At 40.8% G+C, this 21,827-nt stretch overlaps 1 protein-coding gene across 8 annotated transcripts in view; it reads right to left on the reverse strand.

The window, feature by feature from the left end:
* LOC124884235 (unconventional myosin-XVIIIa-like) overlaps positions 1 to 21,827 on the reverse strand; it is a 242,600-nt gene that overhangs the window by 154,191 nt on the left and 66,582 nt on the right. For all 8 annotated transcript variants that reach the window (XR_007042406.1, XM_047392030.1, XM_047392024.1 and 5 more), the window contains 3 exons: positions 15,290 to 15,380; positions 1,431 to 1,623; positions 389 to 475 (listed from right to left, as the gene is read on the reverse strand). Coding sequence is in view for 7 of the 8 variants with exons in the window: in XM_047392030.1 (XP_047247986.1) it covers positions 389 to 475; positions 1,431 to 1,623; positions 15,290 to 15,380 (371 nt within the window). In the remaining variant the exon portion in view is untranslated. The remainder of the gene's footprint in view (positions 1 to 388; positions 476 to 1,430; positions 1,624 to 15,289; positions 15,381 to 21,827) is intronic.

Raw genomic sequence — 21,827 nt, forward strand, 5'->3', positions numbered from 1 at the left:
AGTGTTCCTCCTCAGAGCACCATTTAGGTCAGTTGTATTTGCTATGTGCTGTAGTTTTTAGTTTTAAGGCTCTTTATTCTTAGTTTTAAACCTGCTTGTGATGATCCGAGATCAGCTGATCAGGAATGTGAAGTGTTGAAGCACAGAATAAAACAAGTAGTGTTAAATAAATGAATAAGATGTTTATAATGATGTAGTTCTGCCTTGGCACTGGGCTGGTGCAAAAGCAAACCGGTTCTTTTACACAACCAGTTCAGAACTGGGTCTAGCCCCAGGCCTGGTTAGGAACTGGAACCTGTTTGGCAGGAAAAGTCCTAGATGTAATGATGTCACAAATTCCTATAATAGCTTCATGTAAGAGCAACACAGACTAGTAAGATTTACTTACCAGAGCTTGTGATGGAGCTTGATCAATAGCTGCTATAGACAGGGAGGGACTGGACTGTACTTCATCTAAAACAAGCTCTATGTTTTCCTAAAGCAGGGAGGATAACAGCTGAGGTTAGTGAGCTCCATCACATTTACACACAGGCTACCCAGCTCTATAACTGAGCTCAACAAAAGAAAGAAAGAAAGAAAGAAAGAAAGAACAGAGGAAAAAGGAATAGACTAAGAATCCAGTCACTGACAAATGTTCAGCATTAAGTTGACTTGGTTAATTAAACATAGCCTAAATTTATATCTGAAAAGCTGTGTACTGTTTACAAAAAAATCCAGATGTATGAAACTGTTCAGTTCACATGCATTGATCCAAGCACCTTTCCTTTTTCCATCCCAATCCCATGTCCCTCTGAAATGCCCCTGCCGTTTGAACCCCAGCAGGGTACACAACTGGTTGCTGTACTGCCCTCCAAGATAGGTTCCTGATCTGAGCATCTAAAGCAGCTGATAAGCCTAACCTCATCGTAGGCCACAAAAACCTCAGAGTGGCCGTGGATCTTTGATTATTTCCACTGTCTGTTGATCAGTAACATATGCAAACTTAGGTGGAAAATGTCGTTTGCCACTCTGGGTAAGTAGGGCCCCTAGAGTATGAGGAGCTGGAACATAGGGTACTGTGAAAACACTGCACCATACCTGGCATCTGCATCATCCAACAACTTGGCTTTGTGCCAATCCACAATGAGACCCCTGGTGAACTCTGTCAAGTTTTAGTAATACTGTGTACTGGGCATCCTATGTGATCTTCATTCACTATTCTGGCCCTGACTGTTTAACACCACCACTTCACTCATAATGTCACCATTTCCACTCTGTGTGGCCCATTCTACGTGAGCCAGCTCCTGGCAAATCCCATTATATACATACCAGTCAGTGGTCTGCATGATAAATCAGAGCATTCCTTCTGAGTGATTAACATGGTGCTGAAGTAGTTTTATCAGTGGGTGTACATATCTTTATGTAATGCCATGCTTTCTGCAGAGGTGCACCTCCTTATATCTTTCCAGCTCCTCGACAAAGGTACGTTCACGAAACAGTGTCTGCAGCCTCTCCTGTGTGTAGTTATGGCAAAGCTCCTCAAATGTAGCTCCTCTTTGCTGCTGAGCCTGGCGAGGGTTCTGGAAACCTGGCGTGTCCACAATCAGAATGGAGCAGAGAGAGTGCTGGCTTGACTTCAGAGCCCTGAGAACAAATATTTGATTGTAATGAGAGAGAAAAAAAGGTGCAAATTTCTTCAGAAAAAAAAGTAAGACTAGACAAATTTGTAATTTCCTGTGAAAATGCAATGTGAATGCTATAATCTGAATTCTTCAGCTGAAGACTGAGAAAAATAATAAACTTCCTGAAATATAAAAAATTAGCATAAACATTAGAAATAAAAGCAAAGGTGGGTGCAGCAGTGGCACAGGGGATAAGTGTGCGACCCATGTATGGAGGCCTTGGTACTTGAAGTGGCTGTTATGGGTTTAAGTCCTGGCCCGTTGACATTTGCTGCATGTTTTTACCCTCTGTCCACCTTACTTTAAAAAAAACTGAGAAAAAAAGCTGGCCCAGAATGCGTTCACACAGCAAGCAAACTGCTCCAGAGTACGGTTCTCTGGTCCATGTCAATTTTCGGGATGGGTTCACAGCGGTGTGATCCGCTCCAGAAACCAAACGGACAATGATACAAAGTGCTCTAAAGGTTTGGTGTGAAAACTCTGTAACTCACTCAATTCAGATTGTAAAGTTTAGCTTTTAAGTCAAAATTAGCTGGTCATTTACACCAATGACTAGAGTCTTTTAGATTTCTTAGAAGGATTTATAGATTTTTTGATTTCTTAGAAGGATTGTAATTACAACTATTTCATACCAGTGAAAGGCAAACATTATTAGTATTTAAAAAGTTTGGACCTACCAGTGACCCAGCTTCTCTACTTAGACTTCAGTGAGCACCCATGACTGTTATTATTTGAATGATGGGACCACAGCTGCCTCATACCAGCGACCTCAAGGATTAATATTATCATCTTTCTTCTAGTACAGGATGAATTCCTACCACAGAGGATTTAATGAGCTAATTACCTCTATTAGAAAGATTGGATCAGAACCAGCTCTTACCAGTAAACCCCCAAGGATTATTACTGTCATTTGATTTGTTTTTCTGTATCATTGAAATGTTTTTAATCGTGTACAGTGCTTTGAGTGCCTTGTTGCTGAAAAGCGCTACATAAATAAACTTGACTTGACTTGAAAGGATAAGATGAAAAATTTCAGCTTATATGCAACAGTCTATGAAACTGCCCTTTAATATTAATGCTGTTGTCCAGGTGTTGGAACAGTGGTAGAAGATGTAACACACAAAATGGCCGGCCTATTATTCCTTCTTTCTGACCTACCAAGATGATTTTATCATATCATGGGTCATAGAGAAGTGAATGTTACTGATAAATCAAGTTTTATTACACTTACACTAACTTGTTATAAATGACACCTACGCTTTACAAATGAGGGCTATAACGTATAGTAAGCCTCAATGTTGCCACAAGAAGGAGCTCCAACACAAGGAATGAAATAGGCCATGACTCCTCAGCATTATGGTGCAGAAGCAGGGGCACAGAGAAGCTCTCTGCCCTAGAGTAGTTAAAAGCCAAAAACATATAGAAGCAACTAGAATAATAAAGAATAAACAGGAACACTGAAGTGTGAATCCTACAGCATCGTCAAGTCAACTAGAATTATAAAGCTTACAGTAAACATGCATCCATTGTCCATATCCGCTTGACAGAGATCATTTGGCGAGAGGCAGGGTACACCCTGGACAGGTTGCCAGGTCATCAGAGAGCAACACAGAGATAAACAGGACAAACAACCCTGCACACTCACACTCACACCTAACTTGCCCTTAGGTTTTGGTTATTCTAACAGTTGACAGTTATCCTAACAGTCATGCTTTTGAACTGTCAGAGGAGGCCAGAGTACCAGGAGAGAATCCACACATGCAAACTCCATGCAGAAAGACCCCAGGCTTCGGTCCGAACCAAGGATCTTTTTGCTGCAGGGCAACTGTAACAACAACTGCACCCCTGGGCAGCCCTTTAGTAAACCCTAGTAAACAGTGAATCATTACTGGACATTGACATCATGTATGAGAAATACAAGATAATAGGTTTTAACAGCCCCATAAAGAGAAGCCAACCTTTTGCTACGATTAAAGAAGAAAAACTTTGTTTACTATAGAAAAACAGAATTTGTAATCTTAATTTCAAAAAGGTTGAAGCTCCAACTTGCTACAAAGATGCTACTTCAAGTTCAGACCACCATGTAACAAAACATTTGCACTACTAATAAGAGGGGACTAAAACATTCAACTGCAGGCCTCACCCGACAAACACATCAGAAACTATTCCTTTTATATATTTACATTTTTAAAAAGTACTCAAAAAATGAGATATGACAAATACATGAAGGGAACTACACCTGCGGGAAAATTTGTATTTTCCTTTCCTATCCCCATAATGTATTTTCCAAAATGTATTGTGTTTTTATCACTAAAAGGGATAGACAAAACTTCAAAATGTGACATTGGTGTGAGAGATATTTCTGAACACTGTGGGCTATATCTGACCCTACGTATAGACAACAGTCTCAACAATTCACAAGGAAACAACCTGCCTTTGAATGACAGAAGATGTTAAAACTGAATTTATAGGAGCTGTATCTCCTGGCACAATGTGGAATGTTGCAAAAGCTGTCCTGAGAGGTAAAGATGGGTGACACTGCAGGAGTCAAGGCAGAGGGAACAGGTCAAACACGATCTCTCCACCTCTATTACCAGGAGGCTGTGGGAGTCTATCTGCAGCATGACCAACATGGACTTAAAAACGAAACTTGGGTCTGCCATTAACAACCTCACCATGGCTACTGAGCTAAATCATTTAGAAAATGATAATCAGGGAAAATGCAGTACAATTTTAAAGGAGGTAACTGTAAATTAATTTCAAATCTGCTCAAAGACAGAATTGACCAAGACTTCAACAGGGTGGTTTTAATTATGGCCAAAGTATGTCAGCTTTGTTTTTAAATAAATTTTCTGAGGAACTCGCACCATCTTGACTTCAGCTTTTCCAGCTTTCTGTTGACAATAATGTTCCAGAGCTTTGGAAAAAATCTGTTGGTATTCCAATTCTTAAGAAAGTTTTTACATTTTACAGTGTTAGCTCCTAGACAGATCAATATGTTGTGAATTTTCCCAATGATGCTGTTAGGCCAAAAACATACAAAAGCAACCAGAACAATAAGAAATAAAGAGAAACAGGAACACTATAGCTCTTTCCAGCTAAAACTTAATAACTTTAATAACAATTTGAACAGACCATCCTCAGACAGGTAGATTGTATTTGAACAGATCCCTTTCAAGGTATGCACTCTTAAGTATGTCTTACTAACTCAGGACAAAGGTACAGGGTTCTTCTCTGTAAGCACAACCAGTACAGGAATTCATTCTTTCCTTTATCTGTTAAGTCATTAATGAACACAGAACATGAGACAAAAATCTCAGAAAGAAGGTGTAGCTATCTATGACCCAATTCCAAGGAAGCTGTGCAAAACTTAAATAAAAACAGAACACGATTTAAAAATCCTGTTGAACTTGCACTATATTACCAAAAGTATTTGTCTGTCTACTTCTGTATGTACATGAACTTTGATGACATCCTACTCTTAATCTAAAAGGTCCAGTTTGTTGATGAACCCACCATTGCCAGCAAAAGATTGGAGCCTCCTCTAGTTGATCCCAAAGGTGTTCAAAAAGGTTGAGCTCAGGACTCTGCAGGACAGTCAAGTTTCTCCACACCAAACTCTATACAGCTGCAGCCATGGAAACGATTGGAACACTGGAATTCATTGATTTGGTGTTGTGACCCAATACTTTTGGAAATATAGTGTATATTCCCACCAGTAAGTTGAGTGTCTTCCCCAGGGTTCCTTGCCAGTGGGAGATGTCAGGAAAATCTGGGAGAAGCCCAGGAGGCATCCTAATCAGAAGCCCGAACCACCTCAACTGACTTCTTTCGATTCAGATAAGATTCAGAATCTGGCCGAATTTATTAGTTCTCCAAAACTCTGACAACACAGGGTTCAGACCAGGAAGCAGGGTCGTAGTTCAACACTCCTCTCTGCAGCTTCTGTACTGCTACCCACCCATTACCCTATTAAGACAGTGTCTTGCCCACGGCCAAAATTGAATAGATTAAAAAATAATCTAAAAGGAGGAAATCAGGAAAATCTCATAAAAATAAACACAACTCAGACCGAAAATAAAAATAAAACAATTAAATGTGGCTTACTGAACATAAGATCTCTCTCTTCAAAGACATTGCTAGTTAGTGACCTGATTTGTGACAATCAGATTGATTTACTTTGCCTCACAGAAACCTGGCTGCAGCAAGAGGATTATGTTACTATAAATGAGTCAACTCCTACTAATTATTTAAATTTTCACATTCCTCGAATTACTGGGCATGGAGGAGGAGTAGCAACCATCTTTCGGTCGGATTTATTGATTAGCCCCAGAACAATCAATAGCTACAACTCTTTTGAATATTTAATCCTTAGTTTTCCTCATCCAAATTGCAAAGCACTAAAACCTCTTCTGTTTGTTGTTTTGTACTGTCCACCAGGCCCTTACTCTCAATTTTTAGATCAGTTTTCAGACCTTTTATCTGATTAATGTTAAATACAGATAAAGTTATTATAGTGGGGGATTTTAACATTCATGTAGACGCTGAAAGTGATAGCCTAAATATAGCGTTTAATGCTATCTTAGACTCAATTGGCTTTGATCAAAACATTAACAAACCTACCTTTGTCTTCATTCTCTGGACCTTGTGCTGACATATCGCATTGAGTGTAAAGACATAACAATATTCTCTCATAACCCTGTCCTGTCTGACCGTTTCTTAATAACCTTTGAGTTTAATTTAACTGAGTACTCCACACTTGAAAGAAGATTTCATTATAGTAGATCATTATCAGGCGATGCTGTAACAACCTTTAAAGAATCTGTTCCACTTTTAATTTCCTCATCACTGAAAAGCACAGTGGAGGGCAATAATTCTGTTTCTGCCCCTTCACAAATTGATTCTTTTGTTCATAGTGTTTCTTCATCATTGCGTGATGCATTAGACAATGCAGCCCCCTTGAAAAAGAAGGTAATCATTAATAGGAGGCTAGCTCCTTGGTTTAATTCAGAGCTGCGTACTTTAAAGCACAATGTTAGAAAATTGGAGAGAAAATGGCACTCTACACACCTAGAGGATTCCTACTTAATCTGGAAAAATACCCTACTGTTGTACAAAAAGACACTTCGCCAAGCTAGAACAGCTTATTTCTCATCATTAATAGAAGAGAACAAGAATAATCCTAGGTTTCTCTTTAGTACAGTTGTTAAACTTACACAGAGTCATAGCTCTGTTGAGCCATCCATTCCCTTAGCTCTTAGCAGCAATGACTTCATGGGATTCTTCTTAAATAAAATTGATTCTATTAAAAAGAAAATCTTTGACATACTCCCGAAGATGATTACTTCATCCTCAGCAAGTGAGACAACATTGGAAATAACTGCAGAACCTGATTTGTGTTTGGACTGTTTTGATCCTGTGAAGCTTCCTGAGTTATCAGAAATATTAGCTTCATCTAAACCTTCAACTTGTATGTTAGACCCAATCCCAACCAAATTATTTAAGGAAGTGTTCCCTCTGATTACCAGACCCATTTTAGATATGATTAATCTATCTTTAGTAAATGGATATGTACCACAGGCTTTTTAAGTTAGCTGTAATTAAACCTTTACTTAAGAAACCTTCGCTTGATCGAGATGACTTGAAAGATTACAGACCTATATCCAATCTTCCATTCTTATCTAAAATTTTTGAGAAAATTGTTGCTAATCAAATGTGTGAGCATTTATACAGCAATTACCTGTTTGAAGAGTTTCAGTCAGGTTTCAGACCTCATCATAGCACTGAAACAGCTCTGCTGAAAGTCACTAATGATATTCTTATGGCCTCAGATAATGGACTTGTGTCTGTTCTGGTTCTGTTAGATCTCAGTGCTGCATTTGATACAGTCGATCACAAAATTCTCTTAGAAAGGCTGGAATATGCTGTAGGGATCAGGGGAACAGTGCTAGGCTGGTTTAAATCTTATCTGTCTGACAGATTCCAGTTTGTTCATGTAAATGATAAATCATCTTTAAACTCCAGGGTTAATTGTGGAGTACCACAGGGCTAAGTACTTGGGCCAATTCTCTTTACTATATATATGCTTCCAATAGGTCAAATTATTAGGCAGCATGGGATACATTTTCACTGTTACGCTGATGATACTCAGCTTTACTTATCCATAAATCCTGATGAGCCCAACCAGTTAGATAGACTACAAGCATGTTTTGAAGATATAAAAACTTGGATGACGTAAAATTCTTTGCTTCTAAATTCAGACAAGACAGAAGTTGTCGTCTTTGGACCGGAGTCTTTAAAAAAGAAACTGCTTAGTCAATCACTTAACCTAGATGGCATTAAATTGACCTCTGATAATAAAGTAAAAAACCTTGGTGTTATTTTTGACCAGGACATGTCATTTAAATCCCATATTAAACAGGTTTCTAGGATTTCCTTCTTTCATCTCCAGAACATTGCCAAAATTAGAAATATCCTATCTAGGAGTGACGCTGAAAAACTAGTCCATGCATTTGTTACTTCAAGGCTGGACTATTGTAATTCGTTACTATCAGGATGTCCACAAAATGCAATTAAAAGCCTTCAGCTGATTCAAAATGCTGCAGCAAGAGTTCTGATGAAAATTAAAAAGAGAGATCATATTTCTCCTATTTAAGCTTCCCTTCATTGGCTCCCTGTTAAGTCCAGAATAGAATTTAAAATTCTCCTCCTCACATATAAAGCCCTTAATGATCTAGCTCCATCATACATCAGAGATCTGATTGTTCCATATGTTCCTAACAGAGTACTTCATTCTCAGACTGCAGGTTTACTGGTGGTTCCTAGAGTCTCTAGAAGTAGAATGGGAGGCAGATCCTTTAGTTATCAGGCTCCTCTCCTGTGGAACCAGCTCCCAGCTTTAGTCCGTGAGGCAGACACCCTGTCTACTTTTAAGGCTAGCCTTAAAACTTTCCTTTTTGATAAAGCTTATAGTTAGAGTGGCTTAGTCTATCCTGAGCTATCTTCCTTATTTTTTACCTCCGTCTTCTTCCCTCCCTGTTGGTTGGAGTAAGGGGGAGTCAGGTTTAGCCTAAACCGGCTCAGTTATGGTTGAGGTGCAAACACACCCTCCATTTCTGCTACCTGTATGACTCCTTCTCTTTTCCAATGGTTATAATCAGTCTGACAGAGGGAGATATCCCAATCATTGTGGTTTTTAGTATAACAATGACCATCAGTGGGACCTTTTGTGAGGTGCCTTGAGACGTCATTGTTGTAAATAAGCGCCGCTTAACTAAATAATCTGAACTGAAACTATCTGTGTAGTTATGCTGCTATAGGGTTAGGCTGCTGAAGGACATAACGACCACTTTCCCCGTCTTCGCTACATTCTCACACTACTCTCCAATTTTGCATTGTTTACTGTTATTTCAGCTTATAACCTTGTTCTCTCTTTTCTCTTCCTAGAAGCTACACCTGGCCTGGCTCTGTGTCTGCCTGTGACACCTTTCTGGAGAGGGGAATCGTCCAAGCTTCTGCTGGCAACAACTTAATGCTCACCCTCTACCGATGATCCACATAGCCCTGTCTTTTAGTGTTTAACCCTTTCTCTCTCCTAGACATGGAAATTGACTGAGCTATTACTGTAACTAATTATATGTGCTCTCTTTCAGACTCTAACTTTGAAAACTGGCTCAGGGTTTATCTGTTCTTTCTTTCTAGGTGAAACGACTAAAGGAGCTACATCCATTAACATTTACTTTTCCTTCCCATAGAAAGTACTTCTGGATCAGTGCTTCTGTGTTCTTTTTGTGTCTCTGCTCTGTTCTCTCAAACCCCCAGTCGGTCGTGGCAGATGGCAGCTCACATTGAGCCTGGTTCTGCTGGAGGTTTCTTCCTGTTAAAAGGGAGTTTTTCCTCTCCACTGTCGCTACATGCATGCTCAGTATGAGGGATTGCTGCAAAGTCAATGCCAGTGACTGTCCATTGTCTCTACATGCTCATCCAGGAGGAGTGAATGCTGCAAGTCTCTGCAATCTGCTGGGTTTCCTTAGATAGAAAAACATTTTATCCAATTTGAATAAAAAGCTAACTCCGACTGCACTGTTCAATGGTTAGGATTAATTGGAATGTATGTACCTGACTTTTGTGAAGTGCCTTGAGACAACATGTGTTGTGAATTGGCGCTATATAAATAAACTGAATTGAAATAAACTGAATTGAAATACCTACTGTCGAAAATGTTTTAAATAAAGGGCGCTATATAAATAAAACTGAATTGAATTGAATAGATAAGCAGTGGTCCTCAAGGTGACCCACTACTTTTGGTGATATAGTGAATATGCAACTGTATCCACTACAAGCACAAGATATTTAATTTTCAAACTGATAAACTGTTTTTTGCAAACATTTACTCATTTTAAATTTGACGCTTGCAACACTTTCTAAAAAAGCTGAGACAGACATATTTACCACTGTGTTGAATCACACTCAATAAGCGTTGGAAACTGAGGACACCAATTGTTCATGCTTTTTATAATGGATTCCTTCACATTGTTGCTTGATGTACAACTTCAGTTGCTTAACAGTGCGGGGTCTCTGTTGTCTTATTTTGTGCTTCATAATGCGTCACACATTTCCAATGGGAGACAGGTCTTTACTGCAGGCAGGCCTGTCTAGTACCCGCACTCTTTTACTATGAACCCACAATTTGGCTTGGCATCGTCTTCCTGAAATAAGCAGCCACATCTATGATTAATACATTGGTTGGATGGCAGCACATGTTGGTGAAAAACCTGTATTTATGTCCCCCACTATAACCTATACCATCGCTCTCTTTTATTACTTTTTTTTTATCCTGCTCTGCCACCATTCTGTGGTCACTTTCAGTAAAGAGGAAGTCCTCAATATCAGACAGTTTTCTCTGGACATTTGTTTCCTATTTTTCATCAACCCCAACTTCCCTGACATCTTGGCTGGCAGTGTAGCGGCTCTCTATACGATTTACCTGAGACGCAGACAAAATAAAAGAACAGGCATGCTCGTAATGCTTCGGCAGCAGGGTCTCTGCACATCTTTGCCAACTTAATATGCTATTCCTGGCCAACAAAATGGATAAACTGCTGCTTCGGAAAGCTTCTTTTCTTTTCTTTTTTTAACATAAGGATGGTGTACTGATGTCACAATGCTACAAAAGAAGTGTAGACCTCTCCTGGAGTCATTTATACAGGTCCTTCTCAAAATATTAGCATATTGTGATAAAGTTCATTATTTTCCATAATGTCATGATGAAAATTTAACATTCATATATTTTAGATTCATTGCACACTAACTGAAATATTTCAGGTCTTTTATTGTCTTAATACGGATGATTTTGGCATACAGCTCATGAAAACCCAAAATTCCTATCTCACAAAATTAGCATATCATTAAAAGGGTCTCTAAATGGGCTATGAACCTAATCATCTGAATCAACGAGTTAACTCTAAACACCTGCAAAAGATTCCTGAGGCCTTTAAAACTCCCAGCCTGGTTCATCACTCAAAACCCCAATCATGGGTAAGACTGCCGACCTGACTGCTGTCCAGAAGGCCACTATTGACACCCTCAAGCAAGAGGGTAAGACACAGAAAGAAATTTCTGAACGAATAGACTGTTCCCAGAGTGCTGTATCAAGGCACCTCAGTGGGAAGTCTGTGGGAAGGAAAAAGTGTGGCAGAAAACGCTGCACAACGAGAAGAGGTGACCGGACCCTGAGGAAGATTATGGAGAAGGGCCGATTCCAGACCTTGGGGGACCTGCGGAAGCAGTGGACTGAGTCTGGAGTAGAAACATCCAGAGCCACCGTGCACAGGCGTGTGCAGGAAATGGGCTACAGGTGCTGCATTCCCCAGGTCAAGCCACTTTTGAACCAGAAACAGCGGCAGAAGCGCCTGACCTGGGCTACAGAGAAGCAGCACTGGACTGTTGCTCAGTGGTCCAAAGTACTTTTTTCAGATGAAAGCACATTCTGCATGTCATTCGGAAATCAAGGTGCCAGAGTCTGGAGGAAGACTGGGGAGAAGGAAATGCCAAAATGCCAGAAGTCCAGTGTCAAGTACCCACAGTCAGTGATGGTCTGGGGTGCCGTGTCAGCTGCTGGTGTTGGTCCACTGTGTTTTATCAAGGGCAGGGTCAATGCAGCTAGCTATCAGGAGATTTTGGAGCACTTCATGCTTCCATCTGCTGAAAAGTTTTATGGAGATGAAGATTTAATTTTTTAGCATGACCTGGCACCTCCTCACAGTGCCAAAACCACTGGTAAATGGTTTACTGACCACGGTATCACTGTGCTCAATTGGCCTGCCAACTCTCCTGACCTGAACCCCATAGAGAATCTGTGGGATATTGTGAAGAGAACGTTGAGAGACTCAAGACCCAACACTCTGGATGAGCTAAAGGCAGCTATTGAAGCATCCTGGGCCTCCATAAGACCTCAACAGTGCCACAGGCTGATTGCCTCCATGCTACGCCGCATTGAAGCAGTCATTTCTGCAAAAGGATTCCCGACCAAGTATTGAGTGCATAACTGTACATGATTATTTGAAGGTTGACGTTTTTTGTATTAAAAACACTTTTCTTTTATTGGTCGGATGAAATATGCTAATTTTGTGAGATAGGAATTTTGGGTTTTCATGAGCTGTATGCCACAATCATCTGTATTAAGACAATAAAAGACCTGAAATATTTCAGTTAGTGTGCAATGAATGTAAAATATATGAATGTTAAATTTTCATCATGACATTATGGAAAATAATGAACTTTATCACAATATGCTAATATTTTGAGAAGGACCTGTACAGGCTGTAAAAAAACATTTATTTCACAGAGGGATATCTCCTCGCTTGCCCTGGCCAGCGTTTACATCCCTCCACAACTCTGTACATCAAAGTCTGAAGAACAGCTCACTGAGCTGATAACAGACGGGGAGTACAAACACCCTGACTCTCTCATCATTGTTCTTGGGGATTTTAATACTGCAAACCTCTCAGAAGAACTTACAAAATACAGACAGCATATTAACTTCCCCACCAGGGATAAAAACACACTGGACCACTGCTACACAGCTTTAAAAGATGCATAATGAGCTGTCACCAGGGACACTTCGGGATTTTCTGATCAGTGTCTGCTTTATCTATTCCAACCAACAGGCAGATATTAAAAACTTCCTAGCCTTTAGTTTGGACTGTTAGGAAGTGAACGGAGCAGTGAAAGCAGATGTTACAGGCCTGCTATGACAGCACACATTGGAGTGTTTTTGAAGCTTCGAAGCTTGGTTTTTGTGAAGACCTGGGTTTGGAGACAAAGACCTTTTGCACATAAAACAACAATAAACCTGGTTCCCTTCACACCTGAAGAAGCTGTGTCGCTCCATAGAAGAGACTCACAGCAGTGAGGACTAGGCCCTTTATAAGAAGGCTAGGAACAAACTGACCAAGGAAATATGGGCAACTAAGAGAAGCCATAGCAATAAGCTAACAAGCAGCTGTCTCTGCTAACAACTTGACAGCATTTTGGAATGGTCTGAAAAACATTAATTACTACAGGAACCCATCCCCTCCCTGAGCAGAATCCTCCTCTAGCAGACGACCTTAACAGTTTCTACTGCAGGTTCGAAAAGCAGACGTTCACATCTCCCACCAACTTGTCCACATACACTATATTGCCAAAAGTATGTCTACTCTGACTTTCCTATCCTAGCCCAAAGATGTTGAGGACTCTGTGCAGGCCTGTAAGGTTTACCCAACCAAACTTTATATGCCTGCAGCCATGGGAGTGATTGGAATGCCAGAATTGATTGATTTGGTGTGACTCAATACTTTTGGCAGTATAGTGTATCACTCACACACAAATGCTCCCATGCACCACCCACCCTCCTCTCCTCACACCCTGGATTTAAGATTTCTGAGAAAGATATAAAAACGCAGTGTCAGAAGACCAGGAAACCTCCAGACCTGATAATTCCTCGTCCTCATGCCTGAGAGCCTGTGCTGACCAACTGGCCCCCATCTTGTGTGGATCTTGCATCTGTGTGAGGTTCCTTTGTGCTTCAAATGCTACACCACCATCCCGGTCCCCAAAAAACACACCATCACAGGATTAAATACCTACAAACCTTTAGCCCTGACCTCTGTGATCATAAAATACTGTCATAGTGTTAATGGCCGACTTGACCCACATGCAGAAAAACACAACTAAACAGAGAAGCATTTAGTAAGAAGTTTTATTTGCAGAACCAGGTACTGGAAACCGAGGATGCTGAGCGACTGCAAGAGAAAAGCGAACACAGGTAAGACAAACCTTAATGTGCTCTATGTGAGAGCTAACGTCCGGTTGAGTTAGGTCCGCCAGGGAGAGAGGTTATGATCCTGGAGGGGCTGTGAGCAACACTGCAACGTTGGAGCAAGGTAGTCCTGAGAGGTTCGGAGGAGGGTGGACAGGGTTCGCCTGGAGCTATGAAGCAAATGTCTGATCCGGCAGCCAGCGGGTAGAAGAGCGAGAATCCAGAATCCATAAACTGTTAGAAGTCTTCCAGAGATCTCTTAGGAACTAGGCTTTGGTATCCACAAGGAGGTAAAACACTCAGGCGTCAAAGTACTGGCTCGCCTCCTTCTTATAGTCCTCCAGCCGATGACACTCATGCGATACACCTGACCACCCAGAACTCAGCTCCTAACGCCCCTACTGGTGGAAAAGGGTTAGTAGCAGGCAAAAATAACCAGGATCTGACAAATACTTTCAACAACGGGTGTTGAAGCTTTTGAAAGACATCACAGGCCCTATGCTGTACCTCCTGCAGTCTGCTTACTGGACAAAGAAGTTGGCAGATAATGCAGTCACTTCATCCTGCACCTCCTCAATCACCCAGGGATGTACACCAGGATCCTTTTTGTGGGCTGCAGGTCAGCCTTCAACACCATCAACCCAGACATCCTCCACCAGAAGCTCACCAGCTTCTTGAATGACCTGCAGCAGCAGGTGAGGCTAGCGAGCATCTTATCCAACACAAGAACCATCGGCACCCTCCCAGGGGTGTGTTCATTCCCCAACTCTTCACTCTATACACAAACGACCGCACCTCAGCTGAATCATCAATGAATATCTGAAGTTTGCAGAAGGCACCACTGTTATTGCTCTGATCCAGAATACTGACAAGTCTGAATACAAACAGGAGGTGGATCGATTGGTCCACTGTTGCTTAACAGTCAGATCGATACCATGCATATTGCACTGTTCAACTTTGTCTTGTACTTTTGTAAAAATGCTGTATATATAGATATTTACAAAAAAACGTATATTTCCCTCTTATATATTCATATTTAAAATGTCTTCATTGAGAGCAAAGTCGAACCAAAGTCAGATTCCTTGTTTGCATGTAGAAATTTGGCAAATAAAGCTGATTTTGATTTTGAAAAAAATAAAAGGAAGTCAGATGAATGACTGTCTTTGGAAAAAGAACATAAATAAAGCAACTGTTTATATAAAAGTCTTGAAGACATAGACATAGTGACAGAAAGCATAGACAAAGCACAACGTTGCAAAAAGATGAGCTGATGTAAAAACACTGGAACAACTGTCATTAGCTGACATGATAATTAAAAAATGTTTACCTGTTTATGAGAGAGATGACCACAGTGAAGACCTCTGAATACAGTCCTGATGCCATTGACTCCAAACATTCCAGAGCTGTTAATTTAAAACCTATGAGACAGAAGGATCAGAACAGCTGGAGCATCAGTGTCATCCAGCTGATTCAGATTAAAAAAATTTGAGGCTTTTACAGAACAGAAAAAACACAAAGATATAAGTTGTTAATAAAAGCACAGCATTAAGAATCATCAGTGCTTCTTCTGTACAGGTCCTTCTCAAAATATTAGCATATTGTGATAAAGTTCATTATTTTCCATAATGTAAAGATGAAAATTTAACATTCATATATTTTAGATTCATTGCACACTAACTGAAATATTTCAGGTCTTTTATTGTCTTAATACGGATGATTTTGGCATACAGCTCATGAAAACCCAAAATTACTATCTCACAAAATTAGCATATTTCATCCGACCAATAAAAGAAAAGTGTTTTTAATACAAAAAACGTCAACCTTCAAATAATCATGTACAGTTATGCACTCAATACTTGGTCGGGAATCCTTTTGCAGAAATGACTGCTTCAATGCGGCGTGGCATGGAGGCAATCAGCCTGTGGCACTGCTGAGGTCTTATGGAGGCCCAAGATGCTTCGATAGCGGCCTTTAGCTCATCCAGAGTGTTGGGTCTTGAGTCTTTCAACGTTCTCTTCACAATATCCCACAGATTCTCTATGGGGTTCAGGTCAGGAGAGTTGGCAGGCCAATTGAGCACAGTGATACCATGGTCAGTAAACCATTTACCAGTGGTTTTGGCACTGTGAGCAGGTACCAGGTTGTGCTGAAAAATGAAATCTTCATCTCCATAAAGCTTTTCAGCAGATGGAAGCATGAAGTGCTCCAAAATCTCCTGCTAGCTAGCTGCATTGACCCTGCCCTTGATAAAACACAGTGGACCAACACCAGCAGCTGACACGGCACCCCAGACCATCACTGACTGTGGGTACTTGACACTGGACTTCTGGCATTTTGGCATTTCCTTCTCCCCAGTCTTCCTCCAGACTCTGGCACCTTGATTTCCGAATGACATGCAGAATTTGCTTTCATCCGAAAAAAGTACTTTGGACCACTGAGCAACAGTCCAGTGCTGCTTCTCTGTAGCCCAGGTCAGGCGCTTCTGCCGCTGTTTCTGGTTCAAAAGTGGCTTGACCTGGGGAATGCGGCACCTGTAGCCCATTTCCTGCACACGCCTGTGCACGGTGGCTCTGGATGTTTCTACTCCAGACTCAGTCCACTGCTTCCGCAGGTCCCCCAAGGTCTGGAATCGGCCCTTCTCCACAATCTTCCTCAGGGTCCGGTCACCTCTTCTCGTTGTGCAGCGTTTTCTGCCACACTTTTTCCTTCCCACAGACTTCCCACTGAGGTGCCTTGATACAGCACTCTGGGAACAGCCAATTCGTTCAGAAATTTCTTTCTGTGTCTTACCCTCTTGCTTGAGGGTGTCAATAGTGGCCTTCTGGACAGCAGTCAGGTCAGCAGTCTTACCCATGATTGGGGTTTTGAGTGATGAACCAGGCTGGGAGTTTTAAAGGCCTCAGGAATCTTTTGCAGGTGTTTAGAGTTAACTCGTTGATTCAGATGATTAGGTTCATAGCTCGTTTAGAGACCCTTTTAATGATATGCTAATTTTGTGAGATAGGAATTTTGGGTTTTCATGAGCTGTATGCCAAAATCATCCGTATTAAGACAATAAAAGACCTGAAATATTTCAGTTAGTGTGCAATGAATCTAAAATAGATGAATGTTAAATTTTCATCATGACATTATGGAAAATAATTAACTTTATCACAATATGCTAATATTTTGAGAAGGACCTGTATATCTTCTAGCCTGGGAGTAGCAGCAGACACATTCATAGCAGCCTTTCTTGATTCAAGACCACTGGGTTTATTTTTTGGCCAGTAGACTGTTGAGACACATGATGTGGTGTGCTTCCTGTAGAGCAGGGATATCCAAAGTGTGGCCCAAGAGCCAATTGCGGCCCTCTGAATGATTTTGTGTGGTCCATGCCCACAATGGTAGAATGGAGAATATTCAGCCTAAAAGCACAGGCCAACAGGCACAGGCCTGTGCAGATGAACACTTTTTTTAATCTATTAAGGCAACAAACAAAATCTTTTTAAAATATAAAAAATATTAGGTACAACAGAAATATTATTTATCATTTAACTACCAGATAACAGCATTTATCTAAATTCCATAGTGAAAAGAACCACAAACATCCTAAACTATCATTTGTAGGTATGCACGCTTGCAATGGCCTGACCTTTAATTAAAGTTAATTTGTGCTTGTAAGGCTTCCTTCTAAAATCAATGATCATGTCTTTGGTCTTATCAGCGTTCAGCTTGAGGTAAGACTCCATACATCATTAAACGAGGTCCTCGGTCACCAGAACATGGAGAACCCTGGAGAAGACTAACAACAACAGAATCATCTGAATACTTTATTATGAATCTGTTGTCATGTCTGCTGTGACACATATTAGTATATACAATAAAAAACAAAGATGACAGCACACAGCCCGGAGGTGACCCAGTGGAAGCACATCTTAAATCTGAGAGACAATTAATTGCCCTCACTCTCTGGGTTCTCCTTCAGGAGGTGTTGCAGGCACGTCCTGCCAGGAGGAGTCCTAGAGGAGTGCGCAGGACATGCTACCTCCACTGGCCTGGGAATGCCTGGGGCTCCCCCCAGAAGAGCTGAAGGAGGTGTGTGGGAGAGGGAAATCTGGGTGTCTCTGCTGAGACTGCTGCCTCCAAGACCCGGTCCCGGATAAGCGGAAGACGATGAGTACAAGCGTGCGTCCTCCACTCCTCTGTGAGGACATATGCAAACTGTATGGAGATCTAAAAGATGTTCAGTCTGCATTAAAATCTCACTTTGGATTAAACTTTCAAAAATTTAAATTAAAACTGAGGTCAGAGCTACTGGTCATCAGCAGTTTTTAGAACAATTGGATTTAGAGACAAATACAACAGCAGCATCTTTCTAAATAGCACAAACATGCTGTGTTTCTAGAAACGGCCATCTGAACTTTAGCTGCTATTCACTTTTACAGTGTGAAAGGCCTTTCTTACATCCTGCAGGTCGATGTTAAAATGATCATAGACCAGTTTCTGGATTTTCTCACTAAAATCACAGATATCAAAATGACAATAAAAAGAATTAAAACCATTATGCAGGTCAGAGTCAGAATTAAAACCATTGAAGGAGCCCTGGGTATGACTGCAGATTCTGAAGGCCCGCAATAGTTTTCATATTGGACCAAGCTGAGCAAAGTTTGCTTGTGGCCATTTTGTTCTCCAATCCAGATTTGTACTTTTGTTTAGCTTTTATCATTTGAAGTTTTAATTCTTTCCTGGCTGAAGGCAGATCAAAGATCATTCCTTGTTTAAAAGCAAGTGATTTCTTATGATTTGAGAGAGTTGGTAATCCAAGGTTTAGTCTTTGGATAGTTTTTAACACGCTTGCATGAAATAATCATGTCCCTGCAAAATGCAACATAAGAACATTCACCAATGAGTCCAAATTATCACCAGCTGATTGTTTAAAAAGGTCAAGGTCAATACACTTAAACCATTCCTGCAAACAGAGAACCGATTCTTCAGTACAGACATTTATATTTAGGCTTTCCTCTTTTGGAAACAGTCTTATAAAAGGGCAGCAGAATCACAGTTTTGGTCAGCAGACCACAATAGAAGGAGTGGGGCAGCTTTATAAGCATCCTACACTGATTCATAGCATCGCTCTAGGGTCTTGTCTCATCTTGTTGGGAGGGAGGCATACTGATGAAAATGTCTTAATGTTCTTTTAAGAGACATGGTTAGACAAGGTATATAGACTGTAGTTTGTGCACTTAATCAAATATGGTGCTGGAGGCAGAGGCAGGGTCCGTTTTAAGATGAATATACACAACTAACAAAGAGTTGGGGAAACTCCCAGGGCAGGTAAAAGGGCCGTAGTGACACAGATAATAGTTCAACATGTGCTGTACAAATACACTCTCCTACTGTCACAGATGTACATCAGTGTCTGTTAATTTACAGACAGACATACCTCTCCTTCTCGTGTTTCCTGTTACCTCTGCCTGACAGTCCAGTGTTTTAAAATGTAAAAGCATAAGACATAAATTAAAATAGGGTGAAAACATAAAAGTTGGTAAAAACAAACACAAAATGCCACAAAAAGATAATCATTGCAGATCGCTGTGTGCACATGTACCCAATGTGTTCTATATTCATGCCTTATTACTCATTTCCTCATGCTCAGTTTCTTTCTCTTGATACAGAGTGTTTCAGCTCATCTGTGTTAATTATTCTCCCTCCTTCAGCTTCCCTCCTTACCTACTACCTCAGCTGCTCTACTTTATCCTCTAATTATCACAATGGCATTCATTATCATTCTCCACACCTCCCTCCAGTATATAAGCTATCTTCTTCTCATTGTTCTCTGCTGTATTCTCCCATTACAGAGCTACTAGTTTTGCCATACTCTGCCGTGTTCCTCGTCCTGTTTTCCTTGCTCCTCCTTTAAGTACTGTATCCTTGTCTAATAAACTTCATTATGTTCATTAGACATCCCTGTCTATGCCTGGGTCCGACTCCGAAAGCACAATGCCTAACACGAGCATTGAATTCAAATCCTTGGAGCTGCCACAGAAATAGCTCTGTGCCCTCTGAGCTTCTGCTGTGTCCTTGGAATGTCCAGAAGAAGCTGGACAGCTGACCTGCGTGAATGGGAGGGGTAGTGTAATTATAACTGCTCAGAGAGTTAGGGTGGGGCAAGACCATTTAAAGACTTAAAAACAAAAAACGGGATCTTAAAATACATCCCAAAGTGAACAGTCAGTGCAGTGAGGCTAAAAATGGGGAACCAGCTGGAGACATGACAGGAATGTCTGTGAGACACCATAGAATAAAGAGTTACAGTCATCGAGTACAGTTTCAAAGTCCTGTTTTAAAGGAACATGTTTCACTTTTGCCAGTTGTCTCAGTTGATAAAAACTGGATTTTACCACCAAGCTGATCTGCCTGTCAAGATTAAAACCACTGTCCATGTTCACACCGGGGTTTGTGATAGTAGGTTTATGTACCGAGCCAGAGGGGCCAAACTCTATAGAGGACTGCCCACTGGAAACCCCGGAACTAAAAAGCAAAACCTCTGTCTTTCTATCATTAAAATTAATGAAGTTAAAAGTTAACCAGGATCTTACGTCTTCAAGGCTCTCTAACAATGACTGCATAGAGCTGTAGTCCTTTTGTTTAAGGGAAGCAGATACAATGAAAAACATTGTAGTTCTTTATCAGGGATATTGAATGTGACATTGCTGACCAAGACGTCCTTCTAATTTCTTAGGCAAGTCCTTCTTCTGCCTGAATTCAAACACACCAAGAAAAATTTGTTTTTAATAACAGAAATGTATACCTGAGAGTGAGAATTTATAATCCCGCTGTTAACGTTTAAGTGTGTAGATGTAGTATATTTCGGCTGAGAAAGTCTTTGATGCACGAAGTGTTAACAGCTGTATGCTTCTATTTGGCCTCGGCAAAGCCAGGGGAGGTGTTTGAAGAGTTGGATTGGTGAGCTCCAGAATAACCAACAGACCAGATCACTCTCTGGTTCCATGATTGTCTTGGGACGTGACTTGAAAAGAAGGCTTGAATATGTGACTATAGTACAGAGCCATTCTGTGAAATGATCTCTAACTTTGTTTCCATAATGTTAACATTATGTGATTTTTTTTGTTTTAATAATGCATCACAGGTATTACAGGTATACATCTACAGACTGCTTATGATACCTTCACAACTTAGAAAAGAAAATAGAGATAGTGGATCATCCAGTCATCAGTCCAGCTCAAATCCACCATATCCAACATACCACCATTAAAGCACTGCATCTTTAGTTTGAATTTTAGGATATGTATTAGTCCCATAAATATTCTTTTTAATGATCAGTCAGTCATTTTCTACCGCTTATTCCATAGTGGGTCACGGGGGAGCTGGTGTCTATCTCCAGCAGTCTATGGGCGAGAGGCAGGGTACACCCTGGACAGGTCGCCAGTCCATCGCAGGGCAACACACAAACAACCATGCACACACTCATTCATACACCTAAGGGCAATTTAGAGAGACCAATTAACCTAACAGGCATGTCTTTGGACTGTGGGAGGAAGCCGGAGTACCCGGTGAGAATCCACACATGCACGGGGAGAACATGCAAACTGCATGCAGAAAGACCCCTGGCCGGGAATCAAACCCAGGACCTTCTTGCTGCAAGGCAACAGTGCTACCAACTGCGCCACCGTGCAGCCTGATCTTTTTAATGATATGCCTAAATAATAGAGTTAAAACAAAGTTGAATTGGTTGTTTTCTAAATCGGATCTGGTTTGTTTAGTTAAGACTACTCCATCCATTGCTTACTTTGACACATGTTTTACAAGGAGACTCCCTGAGAACCTGCTCTCCACCAATAAACTCACCATGGTGATTTCTAAGT

This window comes from Girardinichthys multiradiatus, chromosome 18 (genome assembly GCF_021462225.1).
Source record: "Girardinichthys multiradiatus isolate DD_20200921_A chromosome 18, DD_fGirMul_XY1, whole genome shotgun sequence".
NCBI classification, from domain to species: domain Eukaryota; kingdom Metazoa; phylum Chordata; class Actinopteri; order Cyprinodontiformes; family Goodeidae; genus Girardinichthys; species Girardinichthys multiradiatus.